Source organism: Haliotis cracherodii, unplaced genomic scaffold, assembly GCF_022045235.1.
Source record: "Haliotis cracherodii isolate W230 unplaced genomic scaffold, xgHalCrac1.p SCAF_1, whole genome shotgun sequence".
Taxonomy (NCBI): domain Eukaryota; kingdom Metazoa; phylum Mollusca; class Gastropoda; order Lepetellida; family Haliotidae; genus Haliotis; species Haliotis cracherodii.
In genome coordinates this window covers 30,139,365-30,162,720 of record NW_027266264.1, presented here as the reverse complement: position 1 = coordinate 30,162,720, position 23,356 = coordinate 30,139,365, and the positions used below count along the sequence as shown (strand labels likewise).

General features: G+C 38.7%; 1 protein-coding gene across 8 annotated transcripts in view; it reads left to right on the top strand.

Annotated features, from left to right (window-relative positions):
• The window catches only part of LOC139475675 (protein unc-13 homolog B-like), a 197,224-nt gene that overhangs the window by 65,440 nt on the left and 108,428 nt on the right, over nt 1-23,356 (top strand). For all 8 annotated transcript variants that reach the window (XM_071258894.1, XM_071258883.1, XM_071258887.1 and 5 more), the window contains exon 3: nt 18,010-18,109. In XM_071258894.1, the coding sequence (XP_071114995.1) occupies nt 18,010-18,109 (100 nt within the window). The remainder of the gene's footprint in view (nt 1-18,009; nt 18,110-23,356) is intronic.

The following is a 23,356-nucleotide window of genomic DNA, read 5'->3' as shown; positions in this document are numbered from 1 at the left end:
GAAACCGCATTCACTGTTTTACAGATCGTTATGATGTCAGACAATTATTTTTTTACAACATGAGTAGATGTCTGACATGGTCAGATGATCCAGGGTAAAATAGGTCTTCAACAACCCATGCTTGTCTTAAGAGGCGACTATCGTGATCGGGTGGTCAGGCTTGCTGACTTGGTTGATACATGTCATCGTTTCCAAATTGGGCAGATCCATGTTCATGATGTTAATCACTGGATTGTCTGGTCCAGACCGCTGTCATATAGCTGGAATATTGCTGAGTGCAGCGTTAAACAACAACAAAACAAAACGTTGTTAGACAGTCACATATTTTGGTCGTATTGGTAACCCATATATTACCCCAAAACATCCAAACTCATAATTTGTGTATAATGCGCACCCCCTTCTACACAGCTGTGTTTTTTCGAAAAAAAGTGCGCACTATACTCAAGAAAATACGGTATGTCGTTTGTGATGAAATGTTTCCCACATCTCTGTAAAACCCAACCTCTAACATCTGTTCTAGTCAACGATCTGTAGACACACCATACCGGAAATATTAACCGAACCTGTTCCTTGGACCAATGTTGATTAAAACAAACTAGAAACTCAACACCTATTTGTTTTCATAAAATAAAAAATAGCCATGTTCATTATAATGGCAAGCAAGTCTTTCCTTGTGTACAATAGATTTTTGCAAACCTAGAACGATAATGAGGGATGCAGATGTCTTCTTCGTCACCTTATGCTGGCAGTGATGCAGACAGGTGACCACACCTTGTATCCAAAACTGATATCACTGGCCATATCGTAATGTGTCGTGTGTCGTGGTATGAGTGACCTTGTTTGGCCATATGCTGTAGTAATGTGTGCACCAGCTGACCTGTGTGTGGCCGGTATTGTGGAGGTATTGATCCCCCAGGCTGTGCTGGGCGCTCCCCGCTTGACTTGCACAGCTTCATATAGATTGATGCATGATCAGTGTGGCAGACACAGAGAGGATGGGGAACTCGGGCATCTTGCTCATTGTTGCTGATGCAGTGGAGCGGGAGTTCCTGCGTGATTGTGTGTGTGTGATTACGTGACTGTGTGTCTGTGAGTGTGTGTCTGTGAAAGTGGGCTTTCGTGCGTGATTACATGACTGTGTGTCTGTGAGTGTGTGTCTGTGAAAGTGGGCTTTCGTGCTTGATTACGTGACTGTGTCCGTGAGAGTGTATCTGTGACTGTGTCTTTGAGTGTGTGTCTATGAAAATGTGTTTGTTTCTTTGTGTGCTTGTGTGCATGTTTGTGAGCATGTGTCTGTGTGTGTGTGCTTGTGTGTGTTTGTTTGTGGGTGAGATTTTGTGTTTGTGTGTCTGTGAGTGTGTCTGTAAGAGTGTGCTTGTGTCTTTGTGTGCTTGTGTGTGTGATTACATGACTGTGTGTCTGTGAGTGTGTGTCTGTAAAAGTGGGCTTTCGTGCTTGATTACGTGACTGTGTCTGTGAGTGTGTGTCTGTGAAAATGTGTTTGTGTCTTTGTGTGCTTGTGTGCGTGTGTGTGAGCATGTGTCTGTGTGTGTGTGTTTGTTTGTGGGTGAGATTTTGTGTTTGTGTGTCTGTGAGTGTGTCTGTGAGAGTGTGCTTGTGTCTGTGTGTTGTGTGCATGATTACATGACTGTGTGTCTTAGAATATGTTTGTGTGTGTTTGTATGTGGGCGTGATCACATGTTTGTTAATGAGTGGGTGTGTTTATGAGTGTGTTTGTGTGTGGGTGCTATTACGTTATTGTATATTTATGAGTGTGTGGGCACGATTATGTGATTGTGTGTTTATTAGGGTGTCTGTGTGTTTGTGTCTGGGCACAATTAGGTGATTGTGTGTTTGTGAGTTTGTTTGTGTATGAGTGCAAGGAAGAGATGGGTGAAGTCAATGCACCTTGCGTATTGCCATCGGTGGTGGAGTGGAGTGAGTGTTTATTTTAGTGTGTGAAGCACGGTAGAGAGGGAGAGATGTGTGAACTTAATGCATCATGGTTACTGTAGTCCACTCACAGCCATGTAGCTGGAACATTACTGAGAGCTTTAATATCATTGCTGAAGAGAGTGTGTATGAGTGTGAGTAATTATTTGTTGTGGGTGTAAGGTGTAGAGGAAGCAATAAATGGGTGGACTCGAACACTTTTCCCCGATTTCTTTAGGACAATGTTAATTTATGGTCATCAGAGTATCCCCTTTAAATATCACCAAATCTGCTTGTTTAGAACTACAGACAATAGAGTTACGTACCGTATTCGACGTAATAAGCGCCCAGGGCGCTCTCAAAATTAGAAATAGGGGGCTCTTATTAGAATATTATTTTGGTGAAAAAAGAGAGTTGAAAGATAAATTTTGTGGTTTATGCTGATAGCCTGAAATGTTTATATACGACAGATATATTTTTCTAGAATTTAATTGCCCATAATTAAGGGTGCATATAACACACGAGTGCGTATTATACGCGAATAAATAAGTCTTTTGTACATTGAACAATCGGAAGGGGTGCTAATTGGGATTGTTCACTAGCCAATATATTTGCAAATATCGCCGTGGGCGCTTATTAGAGCGGGGCGCTTATTACGTCGAATACGGTAATTGGACATCTGCTGGACGTGCACCAGTTGGTCAGCCTTACACTCATGATTGGGGTGTTCATGTATGATAGCTCTCTTTGTGGCCCAGGGAAATGTATTATATCAGCCTGAAGTAGTTCATAATATTTCAAATTGCATTGTTAACTTTCAAGGTTTATACACTAAATAAGTCTGAAAATGTGATAACCCAAAATCTACCCTAGGTGTTAGGTATAACTTTCTACACAGCAACCTTAGTAGAGAGTTGCACTCAAATGTGTGGAGACAGTTGTACCAGGTTTTTATTTCAATATTTAAAGGATTCTGTAATATTGCCTTCTTAAGCTGCTTTGGAAGCCAGGTTCATGTAGAGGTCAAGTAGTTTTATGTGCCCTGCTGCAAAAAATCCCCATGACCATCCAAAAGAGCAACGTGTAAATAATCCTTATAAGTGCCCACAACTAAGACTGACAAGGTACATGGCCGTTCATATTTTCTTGTGTATATAACAGTGTAGAAAGGGTAATGATTGCCTAGAATCTGTTATTTGGACATGTAAGTGACTGCCTCCATTGTCAAGTGGTACAGTGTCCGCCCAGAGAGTGGAAGGGCCGGGGTTTGATCCCCGGCCACATCATACCAAAAGACATAAAAAAGATTGTACTTGTTTTTACCCTGTCTGGTGCTCAGCATTAAGGGGCTAAAACAAGGACTAGTCGGCTTGGAGTCAGTATAGCTGTGTCTGAGCGAGGTATTCATATTAAATTGCAGCATGGTATCTCAGTGGGCAAGTACTATACAATGACCCACACACAAACATGTGCATGTGTAAGCAAGGATTATATCCTACCTATATATTATCCCGGGGGAAGTTTTACTCCAGAGTACAGTATTGGATAGGATTAAACAAACTGGTATGGGTTCAAATTCACGAGGGAGAATCATCCTGACACTAGAGAATTTCATACCCGGGATTGAAAAAAGGGTAGGATAATATTCACTCTTACACATGCGCATTGCTACATAAGTGCAATAATCTTGGATGCGACGTTTAACCCCATTTCATCTCAACTTAGTACCTCCTGCACATGTTAAACTTTAATGTCATTCTGAAACTAACACCATCAGCCTCGTAACAGCAAGATTCTATAAGGTGTTACTTTGCTTTCTAAACTTGTTACTTGGTGTTTGTCAATGTTCTTGTTGGAAGATCACAGATACAATGCCTGTGATTTTTTGTCTGATGTTTTCTTTAGAGATTCTAAAAAGGTATTTTTCACCCACACACTCCATTTTTGTACAACTGGAAAGTCTTTACTTAAATAATTATTAACCCACACACCTTCATTTGTTACTGACACTGTCAATCTTTGAGTCAAATTCTCTGTGCACATTAGATTCCCAAAGGTCGCACACTCTCACCCATGTGAAAAGGTCACTTGGATATATCTCATTATGATCCCAGTGGAGTTTCTACATATTAGTGAGATAAAGTAGTGCTTAGGTGGGATCCACACCACATCCAGCTACTCAATAATATATGTGGAACAATCGAATTAAACCTTTTCCATAGAGAGTGAACATTTTCTGCTCATACTCTATAGATTATTTCAATATTATTACCAGAAGAGTAAAATAGGTTATTCATGCTATTGCGCCATCTTAACAAATAAAGATCTAAACTTATTGATACATTCACCAAGTATCAGCACAATTAGCACAGATAGTCCCTAAGACTCATGTTTAAATAATGACTTGCAAGCACATGAAGAATTGCCTTGTTTTAAGAAACCTGTCACAGTAAGATTTGAGAATCTTAAGTCTAAAGCTTGCTGTTATGATTAGAGTTATCTGCCCTTTATTTCACTTTTTCAGTTGGCGTTACCTGACTTTGATGTTGATGTGTGTTAGATATAAAAGGATGTTAAGGCCACTCACTTTTAAAACTTACTTTTCAGATATGCTGCCAAAAAATGAAATTCTGAATTTGCCCTTTTTTGTATCCCACTCATCAATAAGCTGATAGCATTTACCTCCCCCCAAAATACTTTCCAAACAAGGGCCAACTGGTATTAATTGTGCATCATTGATCAATAAACAAACACAAGATTTATGTGCAGAAACATAAACCAGCCTTCTTGTAGTGTAGGGGGAAAAATAATCTGAGTTGCTCTTTGTTTTTTTTATAAGATATTTTCCTGTAAAAATATCCGTAAAGCAAGTTAATAAAGTGTGACCATATTTGGCTACACAGCATCCAAAAAAAGTAACCTTCAGGAGAAAGTTTTAGTGCTATAATGTGAAACTAATTGAGGTTTTGTTTCACATATTGTAGTTTCTTGACCATAAACAGTTCAGTGCAAGTGAGTGAGTGAGTGAGTATGGTTTTACGCCGCTTTTAGCAATATTCCAGCAATATCACGGCGTGGGACACCAGAAATGGGCTTCACATATTGTACCCATGTCGGGAATCGAACCCGGGTCTTTGGCATGACGAGCTAACGCTTTAACCACTAGGCTACCCGACCGCCCCTCTCAATGCAAGTAAGCTAGAAGAGTAATATGTCATAAACATTGCGGATGTCTTCTGGGTCTTCAGTCTCTGTACAGATGTGGACTATTATTTCTGTGTCTGAGCTGCTGATAGTGTAATGAATGTGTCAGGCTCTTCAGTGGGTTTCTTTTCTGCATGCACAGTGACATCTCATTCTCTGCTATCAGTGTAACGAATATGTCACAATCAGCAGTGAAGCTCTCCCCATAATGGCTAATTCCAATCTATCTTTGTAATACAACAGCTTTATGGTACGTGGAGATAGGTTCTGTTCGTGATCTGGACTATTAAATCTGTTTGGAGCTGAAACTCGTGCCATCATCAGCTTTTTGTTGACAACATGATATTTTTTCGGATTACTGTGCTGGTTAATAAGTTTGGTTTTGTTTTCTTTTATAGAACAGACTTTGTAACGAATTTAGGACAGTACAAATAGAACACTGCATGACACCTACATCAACCAGGGACTAGCAAACATTCATAAACAGCGTGTGGGGCTTACTCGTTGGCATGTAAATAATGAAGTATGGATGCAAACAATCTAGTGATCGATATTGTGAACAATCCACGCCACAAGGGTGCATTGTAGGGCTGGGACGGGTTACTCGGGTACTCGGGTCGGGTTGGCCCTGAGTAGGACCCGGGTACCCACATGACTACCGGGATCTGTGGTTAGTCACATGACATACTGTTTAATGACATTAACAATAAAACTCTCAATGGTTACACTACAAGTATAGCTAATGTTCACATATCTTTCTGACTATGCAAGCATTCGTTCTTTTATATGTTCAAGTGAGGATAAAGCGTCTATCAACTACAGTGTAGACATAACCAGATCGTATCATATGTGGTTAAACAATTCCAATGCGGACATTTTGTACCCAACTCTTGAGACCTATAGCGGGTATCCGGGTAGGGCCGGGTAATAGGGTTATGGGTACCCGGGTAGTAAATTTGGACTCGTCCAGCCCTCGTACAATGACACACAATAAAACCAAGTCGCTGAGCCTGACCAGCCAATCAAGATGGCGGCTTTTTAAAACCAGTATAGGTTGCTGGGGACGTATTCTACCCTGGAGTCCCTTGGAGAGCACTGTGGTAAATGCTGACTGTGACTGCAGAATATCTGCATGTTATTTAATCAAAAATAGTTTTGAGGATGAAAATAGCCAAGTCTTGCTAGCTTTTTGAAATCAGCTATGAAATTAGAATGTTTTGGGAAGGATATAGAGCAACTCACCCAAGTGTCTTTTGATATAAAATATAACAACATGAGTTGTTAAAAGTGGCAAAAGTTTTTCCACTTTTATCAACAAACGTTGATATATTTGATATCCAAAGTCACTTTGGTGAGATTTTATTTTTCATCCAACATCATTCTTCCAACTTTTTCAGTTTGTAGACAGTAATAAGCAGTGTGTACGTCTTACGTGTTAAAAAGTACCGTATTTTCTTGAGTCTAGTGCGCACTCTTTTTCCAAAAAACACAGCTGTGTAGAAGGGGGTGCGCATTATACACGAATTATGAGTTTGGATGTTTTTTTCCCCATGGAAAGACATTACCGTGAGCACGTAACACCGGAAATAACCATGTCAACAAATCCATACTGAAGTACGCAAAATAATCATGTAACTAAACTGTCTGGCTATAAAAACTGTTCTTTGTATATCTGGACTTATGTTTGTAACTTATTTCATTAATTTTATTCAAAATTCCTTTTAATATTGTTTTTATTAATTTCGGCGAAATCGTGTGTGAAGCGATCGGAAGATCGCACAACTCACCGTTATTAACAGCAACCACGGTCAGAATACCGCTATTGACGAACTTTAGTTGACAGAGAATGGATACATATATCATAAATGATTTACTTTGACTCGTTAAAAGTCATATTTGTTTTTGTTTGACAATTCTATGTCAACATGAAATTCTTGCGATCACGCGATCACGTGCGCGTGAGCCTTGACGGTGAATGGTCAGACTGGTTCCATGTAAAAAATAATACCCGGGAAGAGCGATCAGCTGCTTCGCTTAGGATTATTATTATTTTAAATTTGTTTAGTAAAGGCTGCATATAATTAAGAAAATAATGTAGCAGAACCATTAGCATTATTAGTGATGTCATTTGACCAAAATGGTCTGCAAAGCATTGTGATGCAATTTCATTGCAGAGATATCTACAGTGTAGATAGTAAAATATATATCAAGGGCAGGATAGTGAGAGATATATAAAGGGTTAGATAGTGAGAGAGATATGAAGGGTTAGATAGTGAAATATATATCAAGAGCTGGATAGTGAGAGATATATCAAAGGTTAGATAGTGAAATATGTATCAAGGGCTGGATAGTGAGAGATATATCAAGGGCTGGATAGTGAGAGATATATCAAGGGTTAGATAGAGATATATCAAGGGTTAGATAGTGAGAGATATATCAAGGGTTAGATAGTGAGAGATATATCAAGGGTTAGATAGTGAGATATATATCAAGGGTTAGATAGTGAGAGATATATCAAGGGTTAGATAGTGAGAGATATATCAAGGGTTAGATAGTGAGAGATATATCAAGGGTTAGATAGTGAGAGATATATCAAGGGTTAGATAGTGAGAGAGATATCAAGGGTTAGATAGTGAGAGATATATCAAGGGCTGGATAGTGAAATTTATATCAAGGGCTGGATAGTGAAATATGTATCAAGGGCTGGATAGTGAGAGATATATCAAGGATTAGATAGTGAAATATATGTCAAGGGCTGGATAGTGAGAGATAAATCAAGGGTTAGATAGTGAAATTTATATCAAGGGCTGGATAGTGAAATATGTATCAAGTAATGCGGATGTAGCATTTTGTGAAACATATTATTTATTGTATTCCTTTTTGAATGTTTATATGAAATGGGTAGTTTAACAATTTAACTAAGCCAAGATTTACCACTGGATTCTAGGTGATGTAAGATCATGAAGGCCATGGTGTATATCCTTACTTGAATGTTGTCAATACAGTTACATGCTGTCAAAAGAGTCAATACAATCACATGTTGTCAAAAGAGTCAACACAATCACATGCTGTCAAAAGAGTCAATACAGTCACATGCTGTCAAAAGAGTCAATACAATCATATGTTGTCAAAAGAGTCAATACAATTAAAGGCTGTCAAAAGAGTCAATACAGTCACAAGTTGTCAAAAGAGTCAATAAAATCACATGCTGTCAAAAGAGTCAATACAGTCACATGTTGTCAAAAGAGTCAATACAGTCACAAGTTGTCAAAAGAGTCAATAAAATCACATGTTGTCAAAAGAGTCAATACAGTCACATGTTGTCAAAATAGTCAATACAGTCACAAGTTGTCAAAAGAGTCAATACAATCACATGTTGTCAAAAGAGTCAACACAATCACATGCTGTCAAAAGAGTCAATACAGTCACATGCTGTCAAAAGAGTCAATACAATCATATGTTGTCAAAAGAGTCAATACAATTAAAGGCTGTCAAAAGAGTCAATACAGTCACAAGTTGTCAAAAGAGTCAGTAAAATCACATGCTGTCAAAAGAGTCAATACAGTCACATGTTGTCAAAAGAGTCAATACAGTCACAAGTTGTCAAAAGAGTCAATAAAATCACATGCTGTCAAAAGAGTCAATACAGTCACATGTTGTCAAAATAGTCAATACAGTAACAAGTTGTCAAAAGAGTCAATACAATCACATGTTGTCAAAAGAGTCAATACAGTCACATGCTGTCAAAAGAGTCAATACAATCACATGCAGTCAAATGAGTCAATACAATCACATGTTGTCAAAAGAGTCAATACAGTCACAAGTTGTCAAAAGAGTCAATACAGTCACATGTTGTCAAAAGAGTCAATACAACCACAAGTTGTCAAAAGAGTCAATACAGTCACAAGTTGTCAAAAGAGTCAATACAGTCAGATGTTGTCAAAAGAGTCAATACAATCACATATTGTCAAAAGAGTCAATACAATCACATGCTGTCAAAAGAGTCAATGCAGTCACATGTTGTCAAAAGAGTCAATAAAATCACATGCTGTCGACAGAGTCAATACAATCACATGTTGTCAAAAGAGTCAATACAGTCACATGCTGTCAAAAGAGTCAATACAATCACATGCTGTCAAAAGAGTCAATACAATCACAAGTTGTCAAAAGAGTCAATACAATCACATGTTGTCAAAAGAGTCAATACAATCACATGTTGAAAACACAACATTCTTAACAATACAGATAAAAAAACTGTCCGAGCACATGTATGATAACAATTCATTTTAGTTCCATAATAATAAACTAAAATGTGGCACTATGTTCAGACATCATGTGTGGTTATGTTAGTTTTCATTTAAATTCATTATCCCTCATACACACACAGCCTGATTCTTCAAGATGTGCACTTCCTGCGTAGTTCTGCTTATGGTTAAGTTTTATTCAGAATTTTGTCTCTTGACTATTAAGATTTTTCTTTTTCCAATAAAACATAAATAAAACATGTTTTACTAAACTGTGCATTAATGACCTAGGTGCACACCAAGAATGGCTGTTCTGAACCCTTGGACTTATTCAGCATCCCTGAATGCCAACACCATGTTATCTACAAAACCCTGTACACATGCATGCCGCCTTTATCTCGCAACACAATCAATATGTGCTTCAGCTCTGACTTGTTCTTTACATCTAAACAGTTCTTTTCTTCTAGAAGACTGCGTTTGGCCAGAATTATCAATATGTGACTTGAACTTTTTCAGATTAACTCAAAACTATTCACAGTCATTAAAAAATTGAGTTCACTTAGGTTGACGTTTGATGTTTTTTGAACTGTCATTAATGTTTTCTCTTCCTGAACTGGTTTCAAATGATGCTTTGTAGTAAGGTGAAGCAAGACTGCTGTCAATTGCTTGTCATCCATCTTTGTAAAGTGGATAACTCTAGATGAAAAGGATTCATGCATTGTGTTTTAATCAGTTTTCAAACAAGTTTCTGAAAAACAGGATTGAAGCCAAGTACACAATTAATTTCCAAAATTAATTGCCATGTGTAGGTAATATGAAGGTTCAAAGTTGTGTAAGTTCTGTGAGTATTGTAACTAGGGCTAGAACAAATCCAAATTCACTACCCGGGTACCCACACCCCTATTACCCGACCCTACCCAGGTTTTAAGAGATAGGTACAAAATGTCCGATTGGGAATAGTTTGACAGTAGCCCAAGCAAAATGTATTTAGATACACATATAGAACGATCTGGTGATGCATATACACTGAAGTTGACGGAAGTTTTATCTTGGTTCAAACATATAAGTCAGAAGTAATATGCATTCACAGTCATTAAAAAATGCGAACATTAATGACTTGTGTAACCACGTAGTTATAGTGATTTTTTGCCAAGAAACAGTATATCAGGTGACAGGTCCGGGTACTCCAGGCAATACAATAGGTCAAATAAGTGGCTTAAGCTGGTAGGAACTCTGTGTTTGCAAATATAGGTACCCGATCCACAGTTTGCAAGTTGATGAGATGCTGGTTGGGTTGAAACAGGCCTGAAATTTCCTTCTTGTCACTCTTATAGGTACAGGCAGCCTTTAGAAACTGTCCCATACGGAAACTTCTCAAATCATGCAAATGATCAAGTCTGCCATGTTTATGTATACACAAGGGTGATAACTCTAAATTACTACCACTGACTGCAGTTAAAACCTGCCATGACAGCACTTGACATTTTAATAGCACTACAATCACTTGCTGCCACAGACAATTTCTACAAATACATATATACAACAGTGTACACATGTTTATTATGTATATACAATAATATTAAGCAAGCTTATTAATAACAGTGAACAAGTATGTCAAGAATAGTTCTACTTACATGCCTTCATCTGCGTTAAGTTTAATAAAGAAATTGGAATACAGAACTTGAGACTTAATGAGGTCAGTCATTGTGACATATTTTCTGTAGATAGTGGGTAGGATTTGATGGTGCTTTGCACAGTTATATCAGCGTATATTAGGTTAGTGTGGGAGAAAACACCAAAGCTGCACAGGTCCTAGGCCTGACCCATAGGCACACAGGTCTGATGGGGTGGGAAGTGGGAATTGTACCTATGAGTGAGGGAGTGGGTTTTGCACTCAGTTTGACAATATTCAAGCAGTATCATGGTGGACATACCATAAATGGACTTCTCAATGGGCAAACGTTTTCACCGCTAGGCTACCAATCACTATGATACCTTGTATTTGTTTCGAATGCTACATCTGTGTTTCAAACCACCACCACCGAAGCATAAAGTATTGATCACATGCTGAAGGACATTGTAAACAGGAATCCCACAAGTACAATAACCAGCTTAACTGACAATGAAATCTCAGTCGTTAATTGTAATTTTCATGCAGTATTGCTTTTTATTGAGAGGAAAATCTTGATCAAAAGTTTGGGAGCCAGGGGATCTCCATTTTAAGTAGCATTCATCAAGGCCGTTGTATTGATGAAAGCCTGTATATTACAAGATATCCTGGAAATTCAATGTTCACGGGTCAAAACAGAGTAAAAAGATATAAGAGAGCATTAAATAATGTTCAGATTCACAGCATACCACGTATGGCTGAGTGAAGGTCTAAAATGGGATTTTCAGTCCTGCAGTGGTGGAAATTCAGGTCAGAATATTTCGGAGAGTATGGGAGACATCATTCGTGGGACAGTGTTAGTTCAATGATCCACTGGTTTCAGTGATATTAGAAACATGAAAAATGAACCAAACTATTATTGCTTTGACCAGGTAAGCTAAACACAAACTGGGAATGTGCCCTTGCTTAGTGATTATGCTGTTGTTTAAAATAATTAATGGCCTAGGTCACAGTCAGGGTGCCATTAACAGCTTGCGATGGGACATCCTTGACTTGCAAAGAATTCAAAATCATTAACAAGGAATTCAATGTTGCTAAGAAAGACTTTATTATCATCATCATCTTCGTCATCATCATCATCATCATCATCATCATCATCATCATCATCATCATCATCAAATTCTTCTGGGAGAAACATGAGTCCTAATTGTCACTAATCTCTCTATGCAGATAACTGTATACATAGTTATCATGTCTATTTGTCAACGGTACAGGGATGCAGCGTTAAACAAAAAAACAAAACCACTTTAGTTGGGTAACAGACATTGGTAACACTTGTGATGTGTACCAGTCATGTTTACATCGTGTATTGCTACAACAAACTTCATGTTTATCCATTATCGACCTGAATTTATAAACCAATAGCAGCTGGGGGGTATTATCTGCTATCAACATGGTCAATTATTTAAATGCCCTCATGAAGACCCGGGTTAGAACTGGTCTGCAGCAACCCATGCTTGTTGCAGGAGGCAAGTAGCTTGGTTGATGCATGTCATCTTATCTCAACGGTGTAGATCGATGCTCATGAAGTCAGTCACTGGATTAATGATTATTTACAGACTGCCATCATATAGCCAGAATATTGCAGAGTGCAGTGTTAAACAACAACAACAACAACAACAACAACAAACAAACATAATTGTACAACAGTGAACCAAAGCGATTAGTGTTAGAACAACTCAACCACTAACTCATAAATAAATATTTGAGAGACCCCCAACTAGAATTCTATCTGATAACTATCAATGTGTTTGTCTGCATTACCACAGAGACTGGTGTGAGAAGAGGAGTGATTAGTCTCAGTGCGTAGTGCGGCACTGATTGCAATTTGGTGTTTGTCTTCAATTCAGCATTCCGAAAGATCGATTTGTCGTCATCCGGTCCATGATATACTAGTTATCATGCTTGTAATACATCTTACGAAAGAAATAATAAACAAGACTTCAACTGTGGTCAATTATGCACAGCATGCTCTCGTAACACAAAGATGTTATTCATACACAACCAACTCATTGCGTTACATCGTACGATTACAACACATGGACATTAGTTGTGAGGCAAACATTGTCTGGAATCCTAACATCAGTATAACAAAGCCAGTTGAGATATGGTGCCCCATTGGCAGCATTCTATCAAGAATTGCCTGTATCACAAGCACATCTTGATCGACAAGGTCTATAAAGCTGAAGTTTCACATGGATTTGTCCTGTTAATAGCCTTTCTGAAACTCCTCATAGAATACTGATCAGATGTTCATAACAGCTGTCATTTACAAAATCCTTTCATGAATCATCGGATTCTTTGAATTTTCATTACAGCCTTAAACATTGTGATGTCATACACTCGTTCTTGCAAGTCAACTAAAGTTGCAGAGCTTATGAAGCCAAATCTTAATTTGCATGGATTCTGTCAATTGACTCTCTTGAAGGTTTGAAAACTCAATAATTTCAAGCAGGCCATAGAGACTGGAAATTAAATGGTACCTGCTATCTTGAGAGCAGGTCAGAATTGATTAGCCTGTGAGTGACCTCCTCATTTGGTCAAGGTCATTCATTAACTTGGTTCAAGTATTATGACTTTTTCTACAGATTATGTCCAATCTGTTGGATACATGTGTAGTTATTTTGTTAGTTGGATGTATTTCATTGGTTAAACTGATTGCAAACTTGACCTAAAAGGAGAGGGTTGCATTCTGATGACATTGATACACCTTAGGGATGTCATATTTGGTTAATCGATACTTTTAGGCTTTTGGGAAATTGTGTGACATCCCTATTATTTATATTAAAGGTCAATTCACTCTAAACACTATTGTTTACATGATAACTAAGTATTTATTGTTGTTTTGGAATTTTCGTTCATTTAAGGTCAAGGTCACTGTGAAAGCCATCCTCATCAAGTTGTTGCTGTTTGAGTTGTTTGCGTTGCTTTGGTCTAACTTTCAATCTGGGAAAGCAATTATAATGTGACAGGGGATGTTTGATTGTTGTTTAACGCTGCACTCAGCAATAATCCAGCTATATGATTTCGACCAGACAATCCAGTGATATACATCATGAGCATCGATCCACACATTTGGGATACAATGACATGCATCAAACAAGTCAGCGAGCCTGACCACCTGATCCCGTTAGTCACCTCTTATGACAAGCATTGTTGCCTCTTAGGGCAAGCATGGGTTGTTGAAGACCTATTCTACCCCGGATCTTCACGGGTCGATGACAGGTGATGACTAAGCAGTATTAGGTTTCTGTCTCTGACATATTAAGAGTCAAACATGCAAGTGCAGATTGCAGTTATGGCAAGTGAACATCAGGTGCATGTACAGGGAAATTCTGACCACCACACAACAGGATGTGAGACATTATGGCGATATTTCCGCACACATATTTTTAGGTTAGCTTGGATCAACATTTGTGACATTTATAGCTGTCGAAGTTCATCAGAATAAGTTCAACTTCTTGGCCAAGTTTCCTTGTTTTGATTTTGCCAATCCGAGCAGAAGTTCTTACTTGTATGCCGTAACCTTTAGCCTGCTGAATTATTTTCACACTTCTTACCCCTGCCTGCTGGATTAATTTAAGCATAAGGCGCTCTAAAGAGGGTGGGTGAATGGCCGTTTCTGGTAGTTGTGTGCCGAGAAGTTTGGCAGAAACTTTTTTAACTCGCGATATTTTCTTTTTGAGGTAAATAAATAACTGAAAGTTTTGATATTGGACAAACTGAGCATTTATGCATATCATAAGTAATTTAAATGTTACGCAAAGCCTTCTTGGTAAATAGATATGGCGAGTTTTATTTTGGGGTGGCGTTATGCTATTCGCCTGTCGAATGGGTTCGACATCAGATGCACGGGAAGTGACACCTCTGTCGAATGGGTTCGACGTTAGCGTGCAGAGCTTTAAACAGGTCAGCAAAAAGAGGTGCACAATTGGTGCCCATCTGGTGCCCATCTGGATTCCTTCTTCCTGCCTAAATGTCTTATCCCCACATTTCACATTGATGTTATCTATGAGGAAGTCCAGCATTTCATATATTGTTTCCTCTGTAAACTTCAGATGGCATTTGCATTCATTTGGGCCAAATTGTCCCGAACCTCTGAAGATGCAGCTGTAACTACATCTGTGGTCTCCCATGTTTGGTGAAAAAAGTCCCATGGATCAAGGAATGAGGTTTTCTTAAGTTTGTCTTGTGGGATAGTGGTGTACAAAGATGAAAAAAGGAAGGTTTTGACATAATTGAACTTGGCTCTTTTCTGAGATTGCAAAAAAAATCAAGCAAATCCTTTGTGTTTTTTAGAATCCACATGGTATTAATGGCACTTGTCTCAGATATTTTATGTGAATATGTAGAAAGTCCTTCCATCATTGTACTAAGGATTATGGTTAATCTTTCAGACAGGTATTTGGTACATTTGCTGGATCCAGCAATATATCTCTCTGTGTATGGATTTTTATGGAGTTTTGGAATTCAGTACAAAAGAGGAATTGAAGCGGCCTCTGGTTTTTCGAATTAAATCAAAACTTGACAATACTGATGTGAGGTTTTGTCAGATCTTCCTCAGTTAACACTCTTGTCAAGTCACTCTCAGGGTCAACATGCCATAAACAATAGTAGTCCCTGATGTTTTTGCTGTTGTGACGTGATTACAAATTATGTCCACAATCATGTCTGTATTATGTCAATAATGGTATTTGCATTATGTCAACAATGTCGCCGAGCGTCTGAAATCATTATTACACATGCGTTTTGTATGGATTTTTATGAACTATTTTGAAACGTATTGATGATAAAACTGTGGTTCTGTTGAAAGAAGCAATAAACATGTTAAACTCCCCTAACACAATCAGCCACTCACGACCTTACATCTTCATGTCGTGGTTGAAGAGTGACTACTTGGAGACATGTTATGATAGAAGCATAAATCTTTGAGATGTCTCTTACTGGAATGAGCATGTTTAAGGGCATCTTGTATCTGTTGTGTGTATTTATTAGACCTACACAGAAGTCGATTATACAGCCCCAAGTCCACATCAAATGTCAGAAAAAATTCCCAAGTTAGAATTATTCCAATTCATCATGTTCATGTTAGTAACTATGGTTATTAATGTTGTAACTAACGTGATGGTTTTGTCAAGGTGACTTGTATTTCTATGATACAGGGCCAACAAATTGGAAGAGGCTTTAATGGTTAATTTTACATTATTTCATTGAATGCAATGTTAACATGCAAAGTTAAAACGACTCTGAAATCGAGAAAATAACAATCTGAAATAAATCCCAATATTGAACAGATTAAAAAAAGAAAATTGCCATTGGCCTTTAGTTTGGAATCCTAGATAAATCTCTGGGGCCCATTTCACAAAGAGATCGTAGCGCTAAGACAGTCGTAAGTCTATGTTAAAGTATAGGAGGTACGGTAGTCGTAGCGCTACGATCACTTTGTGAAAGGGGCCCCTGGTTGTAGTCGTAGCGCTACGATCACTTTGTGAAAGGGGCCCCTGGTTGTAGCAGATCTGTGTTTGTCCGGCGATGTGTCATGACAGATGAGCAGGTCATTTTTGGACACAACGTAGTTTAATAGAATTAGGGTCTGGCATGGCAGAAAAGCATATTTGTTAGGGTATTGTGCTAGAGCTTATTATGAAGCCGTTGCCTCTCCTTGCTTGAGAGCATTACTTCTAGGACATGCTGTGAATGGAAAGAAATTTGATGTAGGGACATGCCATAGCAGAGGAGTGAGTGTTTAAGGACATGCCATGGTTGAAAGGTATTATATGTTTTAGGACATGCCATAGCAGAGGAGTGAGTGTTTAAGGACATGCCATGGTTGAAGGGTATTATTTGTTTAAGGACATGCCATGGTTGAAGGGTATTATATGTTTTAGGACATGCCATAGCAGAGGAGTGAGTGTTTAAGGACATGCCATGGTTGAAGGGTATTATTTGTTTAAGGACATGCCATGGTTGAAGGGTATTATATGTTTAAGGACATGCCATAGCAGAAGAGTAAGTGTTTAAGGACATGCCGTGGTTGAAGAGTAAGTGTTTAAGGACATGCCATGGTTGAAGAGTAAGTGTTTAAGGACATGCCATGGTTGAAGGGTATTATATGTTTAAGGACATGCCATAGCAGAAGAGTAAGTGTTTAAGGACATGCCGTGGTTGAAGAGCAAGTGTTTAAGGACATGCCATGGTTGAAGAGTAAGTGTTTAAGGACATGCCATGGTTGAAGGGTATTATATGTTCAAGGACATGCCATAGCAGAAGAGTAAGTGTTTAAGGACATGCCGTGGTTGAAGAGCAAGTGTTTAAGGACATGCCATGGTTAAAGAGCAAGCGTTTAAGGACATGCCGTGGTTGAAGAGCAAGTGTTTAAGGACATGCCATGGTTGAAGAGCAAGTGTTTAAGGACATGCCTTGGTGGAAGAGCAAGTGTTTAAGGACATGCCATGGTTGAAAAGCAAGTGTTTAAGGACATGCCATGGTTGAAAAGCAAGTGTTTAAGGACATGCCATGGTTAAAGAGCAAGTGTTTAAGGACATGCCTTGGTGGAAGAGCAAGTGTTTAAGGACATGCCATGGTTGAAGAGCAAGTGTTTAAGGACATGCCTTGGTGGAAGAGCAAGTGTTTAAGGACATGCCATGGTTGAAGAGCAAGTGTTTAAGGACATGCCATGGTTGAAAAGCAAGTGTTTAAGGACATGCCATGGTTAAAGAGCAAGCGTTTAAGGACATGCCGTGGTTGAAGAGCAAGTGTTTAAGGACATGCCATGGTTGAAAAGCAAGTGTTTAAGGACATGCCATGGTTGAAAAGCAAGTGTTTAAGGACATGCCTTGGTGGAAGAGCAAGTGTTTAAGGACATGCGTAGTTAAGGAGCAAGTGTTATGATGCTTGCTATTTATGCATACTGATATGTATTGTGTGGTCAGCCCTATATTTTGCTGTATCTATTTTCAGAACGTTTCAACAGCTATGTGACCCTCAAGCTGCAGAATGTGAAGTCGACCACGATCCAGGTGAAAGGGAACAACCCATGCTGGGAGCAGGAGTTCCTGTTGTAAGTACCGACCTGCCTTCATTCCATAAACATACATGTTCTGTACTCATTCGCCATCATAACTTTGTCTTGAGTACGTTTTTAATGACATGATGCAGAGTTAGTTTGTTTGTTTATTTGGTGTTTCGCACTCAGCAATATTCCAGCTATATGACGCTGGTCTGTAAATAATCGAGTCTGGACAAGACAATCCAATGATTGACATGTTGAGCATCGATCTACACTATTGGGATACAATGATATGCATCAACCAAGTCAGCGAGCCTCAGACCACCCGATTCCGTCCCGTGATAAATTGTTTAATGACAAGTATTTTCTAGAACTCTATGGTTACGCAACAAGTCACTTCTGTTTTCTCATTTCTTTCTGATAATGCACCCATTCCTTCTGACTTTTATATGCTTGAATAAAGATGAAACTTCAGTCAACTTAAGTGTATGCATGACCAGATTGTTTGATGCATGTCATTGCGTGGATCGATGCTCATGATGTCAATCACTGGATTGTCTGTTCCAGACTTGATTATTTACAATCGCCGTCGTGTAGCTGGAATATTGCTGAGTGTGGCGTTTAACAAAAAACAAACAGTCAATTTAAAGCAGCTTAACACAACTCACTCACTCACTCTTGTTTCATTCGGCTATGTTTCTGCCAGCTATTAAGCCAGGCAATGAAAATGAAGTGTATGTTATGTCACAAGCTGGACAGAAATAGGTTCTTTTATTCCACAGTAGTTGTCTGACCTTTCCGTGATGGCACAAATCATCCAACCGTGTGTCCTCTGGAGCAGTGTGATGGGATGTGTGTTGGTTCACATGAGCACTTAAATGCCCATGTCTCCTCGCATGGGGATGCTAATTTTAAGCAAACTTGAGAAAATGCGCTTGAGCTTACACAAAGTGTAGTTCAGGCATAATCCGTCCTCTGTCATCAGTGCTTTGTAACCTGATTCATTGTCAACATCTCCTCTGAAACAAGATGTTGTAGTGGACAAGCTTGCTTCAGGCAATGGAGGTTCATAAATTTCCTCACCCAATTCTCCTCTAAATATAAAACTACACCAGCAACCATTTTGAAAATATCATTTTGCCCATTGCGCCAACATTTGTCAGGCATCTCTATGAAATTTGATATTGTGGAAGTATGTTTTCATGTATTAAAATGGATTGTATGTGTTTCATTTTTATGTCAGGTCTAACTGTAATCTTCAGTTACAATGTGTTCTTTCAGGCAGTGGTGTTTAAACCATGTAAACACTGCTTACAGAAATTTTACAAAAGAGTGCTGTCGTATCGGAAATGTAATTTGTGGCCATTGCACTGACATTTCTGTTGTGTGAAATTGTATATGAAGTATAAGTTTGTGGATTTGCAAGATATGTTGCATAGGCGGATCTAGATCGGGATGTGTGTGTGTGTGTGTGTGTGTTGGGTGTGTGGGGTGTGGGTGGCTTTGGGGGAGTGGGGGGGGGTTGAGGGTACAGGTACAGGCTACAGGTACCAGGACCCTTATGAAAACCAACTGTAGTATGTTTGAAGCAATAGTATGTTGTAGGCAGACAGGATATTCGCCCTTGTGTTGCATTTTTTTTCTTGCTCTTTTTCTTTTTCTTTTGACCTATATCTTTGACAGCCATGGAGATTGAAAATGTAATTTGGCCCCTACAAATTTTATGAACCATTATTTGTAATTTGATACACAGTGTGTATGCGTGTCTGTTGTGTAGAATCTCAAGACACTTCTTTCGTGTTTTTAGAAAAAAAGACCCGTTTTTTATAGCCTTTTAGGATCTTATTGTCTCATGATTCAACATAGTTTGTTGCAAACACTCCAGAAAATCTTGTGTGCTGCAGAGCATTATGGCTATATATTATTGATGCAGGTAAGGCTTTATGTGTAGGTGTTTTATTTTAAATGGTTTGAAACTGATGTCACAGCTTTGCTACATGTTATTTTATGGATTTATCTCAGAGTTTTGAACTAACTGCCCTGGCAGGCAAATTAAGTTATAATCGTTGTTTTGTTCCAAATTTATAAGCAGTTTAACATTATATTTTGAGATTGTATTCAATGCAATAATATAAAACTTAGCATTAAAACCTCTTCCTTTTATTGATCCTGCTGTTTAAGAGAAAGGCAGGTTACCTATACAAAGCCATAAAATTAGTCATATTTATATTAACATGATTAATATAACTTGGGAATTTTTAATTCCAATTTGGGAATTTTTAATGACACTCACTGCAGACTTGGGGCCGAATATCGGCCTCTGAGCAGGTCTGTATATTCAGGCTCAAACAGTTCTTACACATGCTGTAATCGTCACAGTAATTACTTAACGTTTATCAATCCCAATTGCAAGGATCAATGCTCATGATATCAATCACGTGCACTGGATTGTCTGGTCCAGACTCGATTATTTACAGACCACCGTCATATAGCTGGAAATATTGCTGAGTGCGGCGTAAATCAACAAACAAACCAACCAACCAACTACATAACATTTTTAAGGTAGAGATGCTGGCAATTTTCCCATCACCCTTTGTAGCCAGCGCATGAAGTACTTTTCATCGTTGAAAATTTGCAAATTAGTTTTAGGAATGAAACTGGGGGCCTGAACAGGAACCTATTGATAGTGTTATGCCATCAATGACTGCTTGCCCCTCGACAACCAATCAACTCTTGTTTGTGTCTTTATATTGTCCAATTTGTTGCTAGCCATCTTTACTATGCTGGTGCAGGTGTCAGCATGGCCCCAATTTCACATCATGAAAATAAATCTTGCCTTAGTGGTTGAAATGAAGCCAAATGTCAACTGCTGCTATCAGTGACTACAAGCAGCTATTGGTGTGTGCTCAGAGCCGAGGGTGTATGGACTCAGCAATATCACTTCGACGTGCTTGTCGCAGCGGAAATTGGGAGTTGGCTTCGCATACACTTCTTCATTGTCTGCAGAATAAAGATTCACAGTTTATTTGATGTGGTCATAAGACATGCAACCTCCGAATCAAATATACACCCTAGAGATTATCTCTGTGAAGTAAAGGAGTCAAACTTATTGATTATTATAAGGAGTTTAATCATATTGATTCTTTTCTTTGTGGATCCCAAATGTAAAAGAACTATTTTGAATTTCATTCTACTTTTTTAAGATGGTTGTATTTGAATTTCATGCTTTTCCAAAGATTTGAATAGCGTTTGTAGAAGCTGTAAAGAAGGATAATGTAGTCGTGGCTTTTTGCTTTGCCGAGTATTGTTCAAGCCTCATGCACTAGGTCAGCAATATGATATCAGGATTTATATGTAAATTTGTCCTGTTTTTCATTTTGTAGTTCTAATCAGTGTCAAGGAAATTCTGTTTGCATCTTTGGATTAGTGTGCAGCCCAGGGACATGTCAAGGCTATGACAGGGGCTGAGAAGGAAAGGCTTTGTATAGATTTGTTGTGTAATGAAGGCTGTGGTATGTCAGTACACAATTTATAGATTGACTTTAAACCCATTGTCTCTATCAAAGGCCTGCCCAAAAGATATCAGTAAGTCAACTGTAGATATAGGTTTGTCAGCTGTTGAGTGGTCAGCTGTGAATATCAAGGAGGTCATCTGTAGATGTCAGTAGGTCAACTGTAGATATTAAGTGAGGTCAAATAGTAGGTCAACTATATGTATCAGGGAGGTCATCTGTAGATGTCAGTAGGTCAGCTGTAGATAGTAAGTGAGGTCAAATAGTAGGTCAACTATATGTATCAGGGAGGTCATCTGTAGATATCAGTAGGTCAACTGTAGATATCAGGATGGTCAACTGTATGTATCAGGAAGGTCATCTGTAGATGTCAGTAGGTCAACTGTAGATATTAAGTGAGGTCAAATAGTAGGTCAACTATACGTATCAGGGAGGTCATCTGTAGATGTCAGTAGGTCAACTGTATATATCAGTATGGTCAACTGTATGTATCAGGGAGGTCAACTGAAGCTGTCTGTAGGTCAACTATATGTATATCAGGGAGGTCATCTGTAGATGTCAGTAGGTCAACTGTAGATATTAAGTGAGGTCAAATAGTTGGTCAACTGTATGTATCAGGAAGGTTAACTTTAAGTATCAGGGAGGTCAACTGAAGATGTCAGTAGGTCAACTATATATATCAGGAAGGTCAACTGTATATATCAGGAAGGTCAACTGTAGATATCAGAAGGTCAACTATATATATCATTTGGAAGGTCAACTGAAGATGTCAGTAGGTCAACTATATGTATCAGGAAGGTCAACTGTAGATGTCAGAAGGTCAACTATATATATCATTTGGAAGGTCAACTGTAGATGTCAGAAGGTCAACTATATATATCATTTGGAAGGTCAACTGTAGATGTCAGTAGGTCAACTATACATATCAGGAAGGTCAACTGTAGATGTCAGTAGGTCAACTATATATATCATTTGGAAGGTCAACTGTAGATTTCAGTAGGTCAACTATAAACATACAGAGATAAACTGAAATGCGTATGAACCAAAGTTTCTGATTATAACATCCAACTGGATCAAATTAGGAATTGTTTTTTATTAAATGAGTCTGTGGCCTACTCACTAAAGGTGAACTACATAGCCTTCTGTTTGCATTAGAACTGGAGTCCACATCATCAGTCATTGAACTTAATTATTCCTGAGTACAGGACAATATTCCGCTTTGTAATGCTTCCATTCATTTGCAGTGTAACCTATTTCTACTGACCCACAGCCTGCCCACTGACGACTCAGTCCATCACTTAGCTCTCACTTCCATTGTGGCCGACTTGTCCCAGTGTTTAGTGATAATCACCCTAATTATCTCCCTTTCCCTGATCAGCTCAGCCGGCCTTGTAAGTCTGTGTTGTGTTTACCGTGGCAACATCGGACCGGTATTAATTGATGTCAGACGTGTATCATTCCAATCAGTAACACCGAGCCCCCAAAGCAAATTAATGCTTCGATTTCTACCCATTGATCTGCTGCTTTACCGTTTTCTCCCTCTGTGGTCCCTGCTGCACCTTGTGTCCAGGGGCTGTAGGTATCAGCCAGGGAACTGGGGTGCTTCCTTTATGGACAGTTTACATGGTTAATTTTCTCTGATCTACACTTCCAAGCTTTATCCAAGCACATATTTCATCAACAGTGTCGAAAGCCACTGCTGGATTATGGCATATTGTCCCAGAAGGGTTTGATTAGGAACTTCTGAATCAGGCCCAGCAGGACGCTGGTTCAGTGTGATTCATTG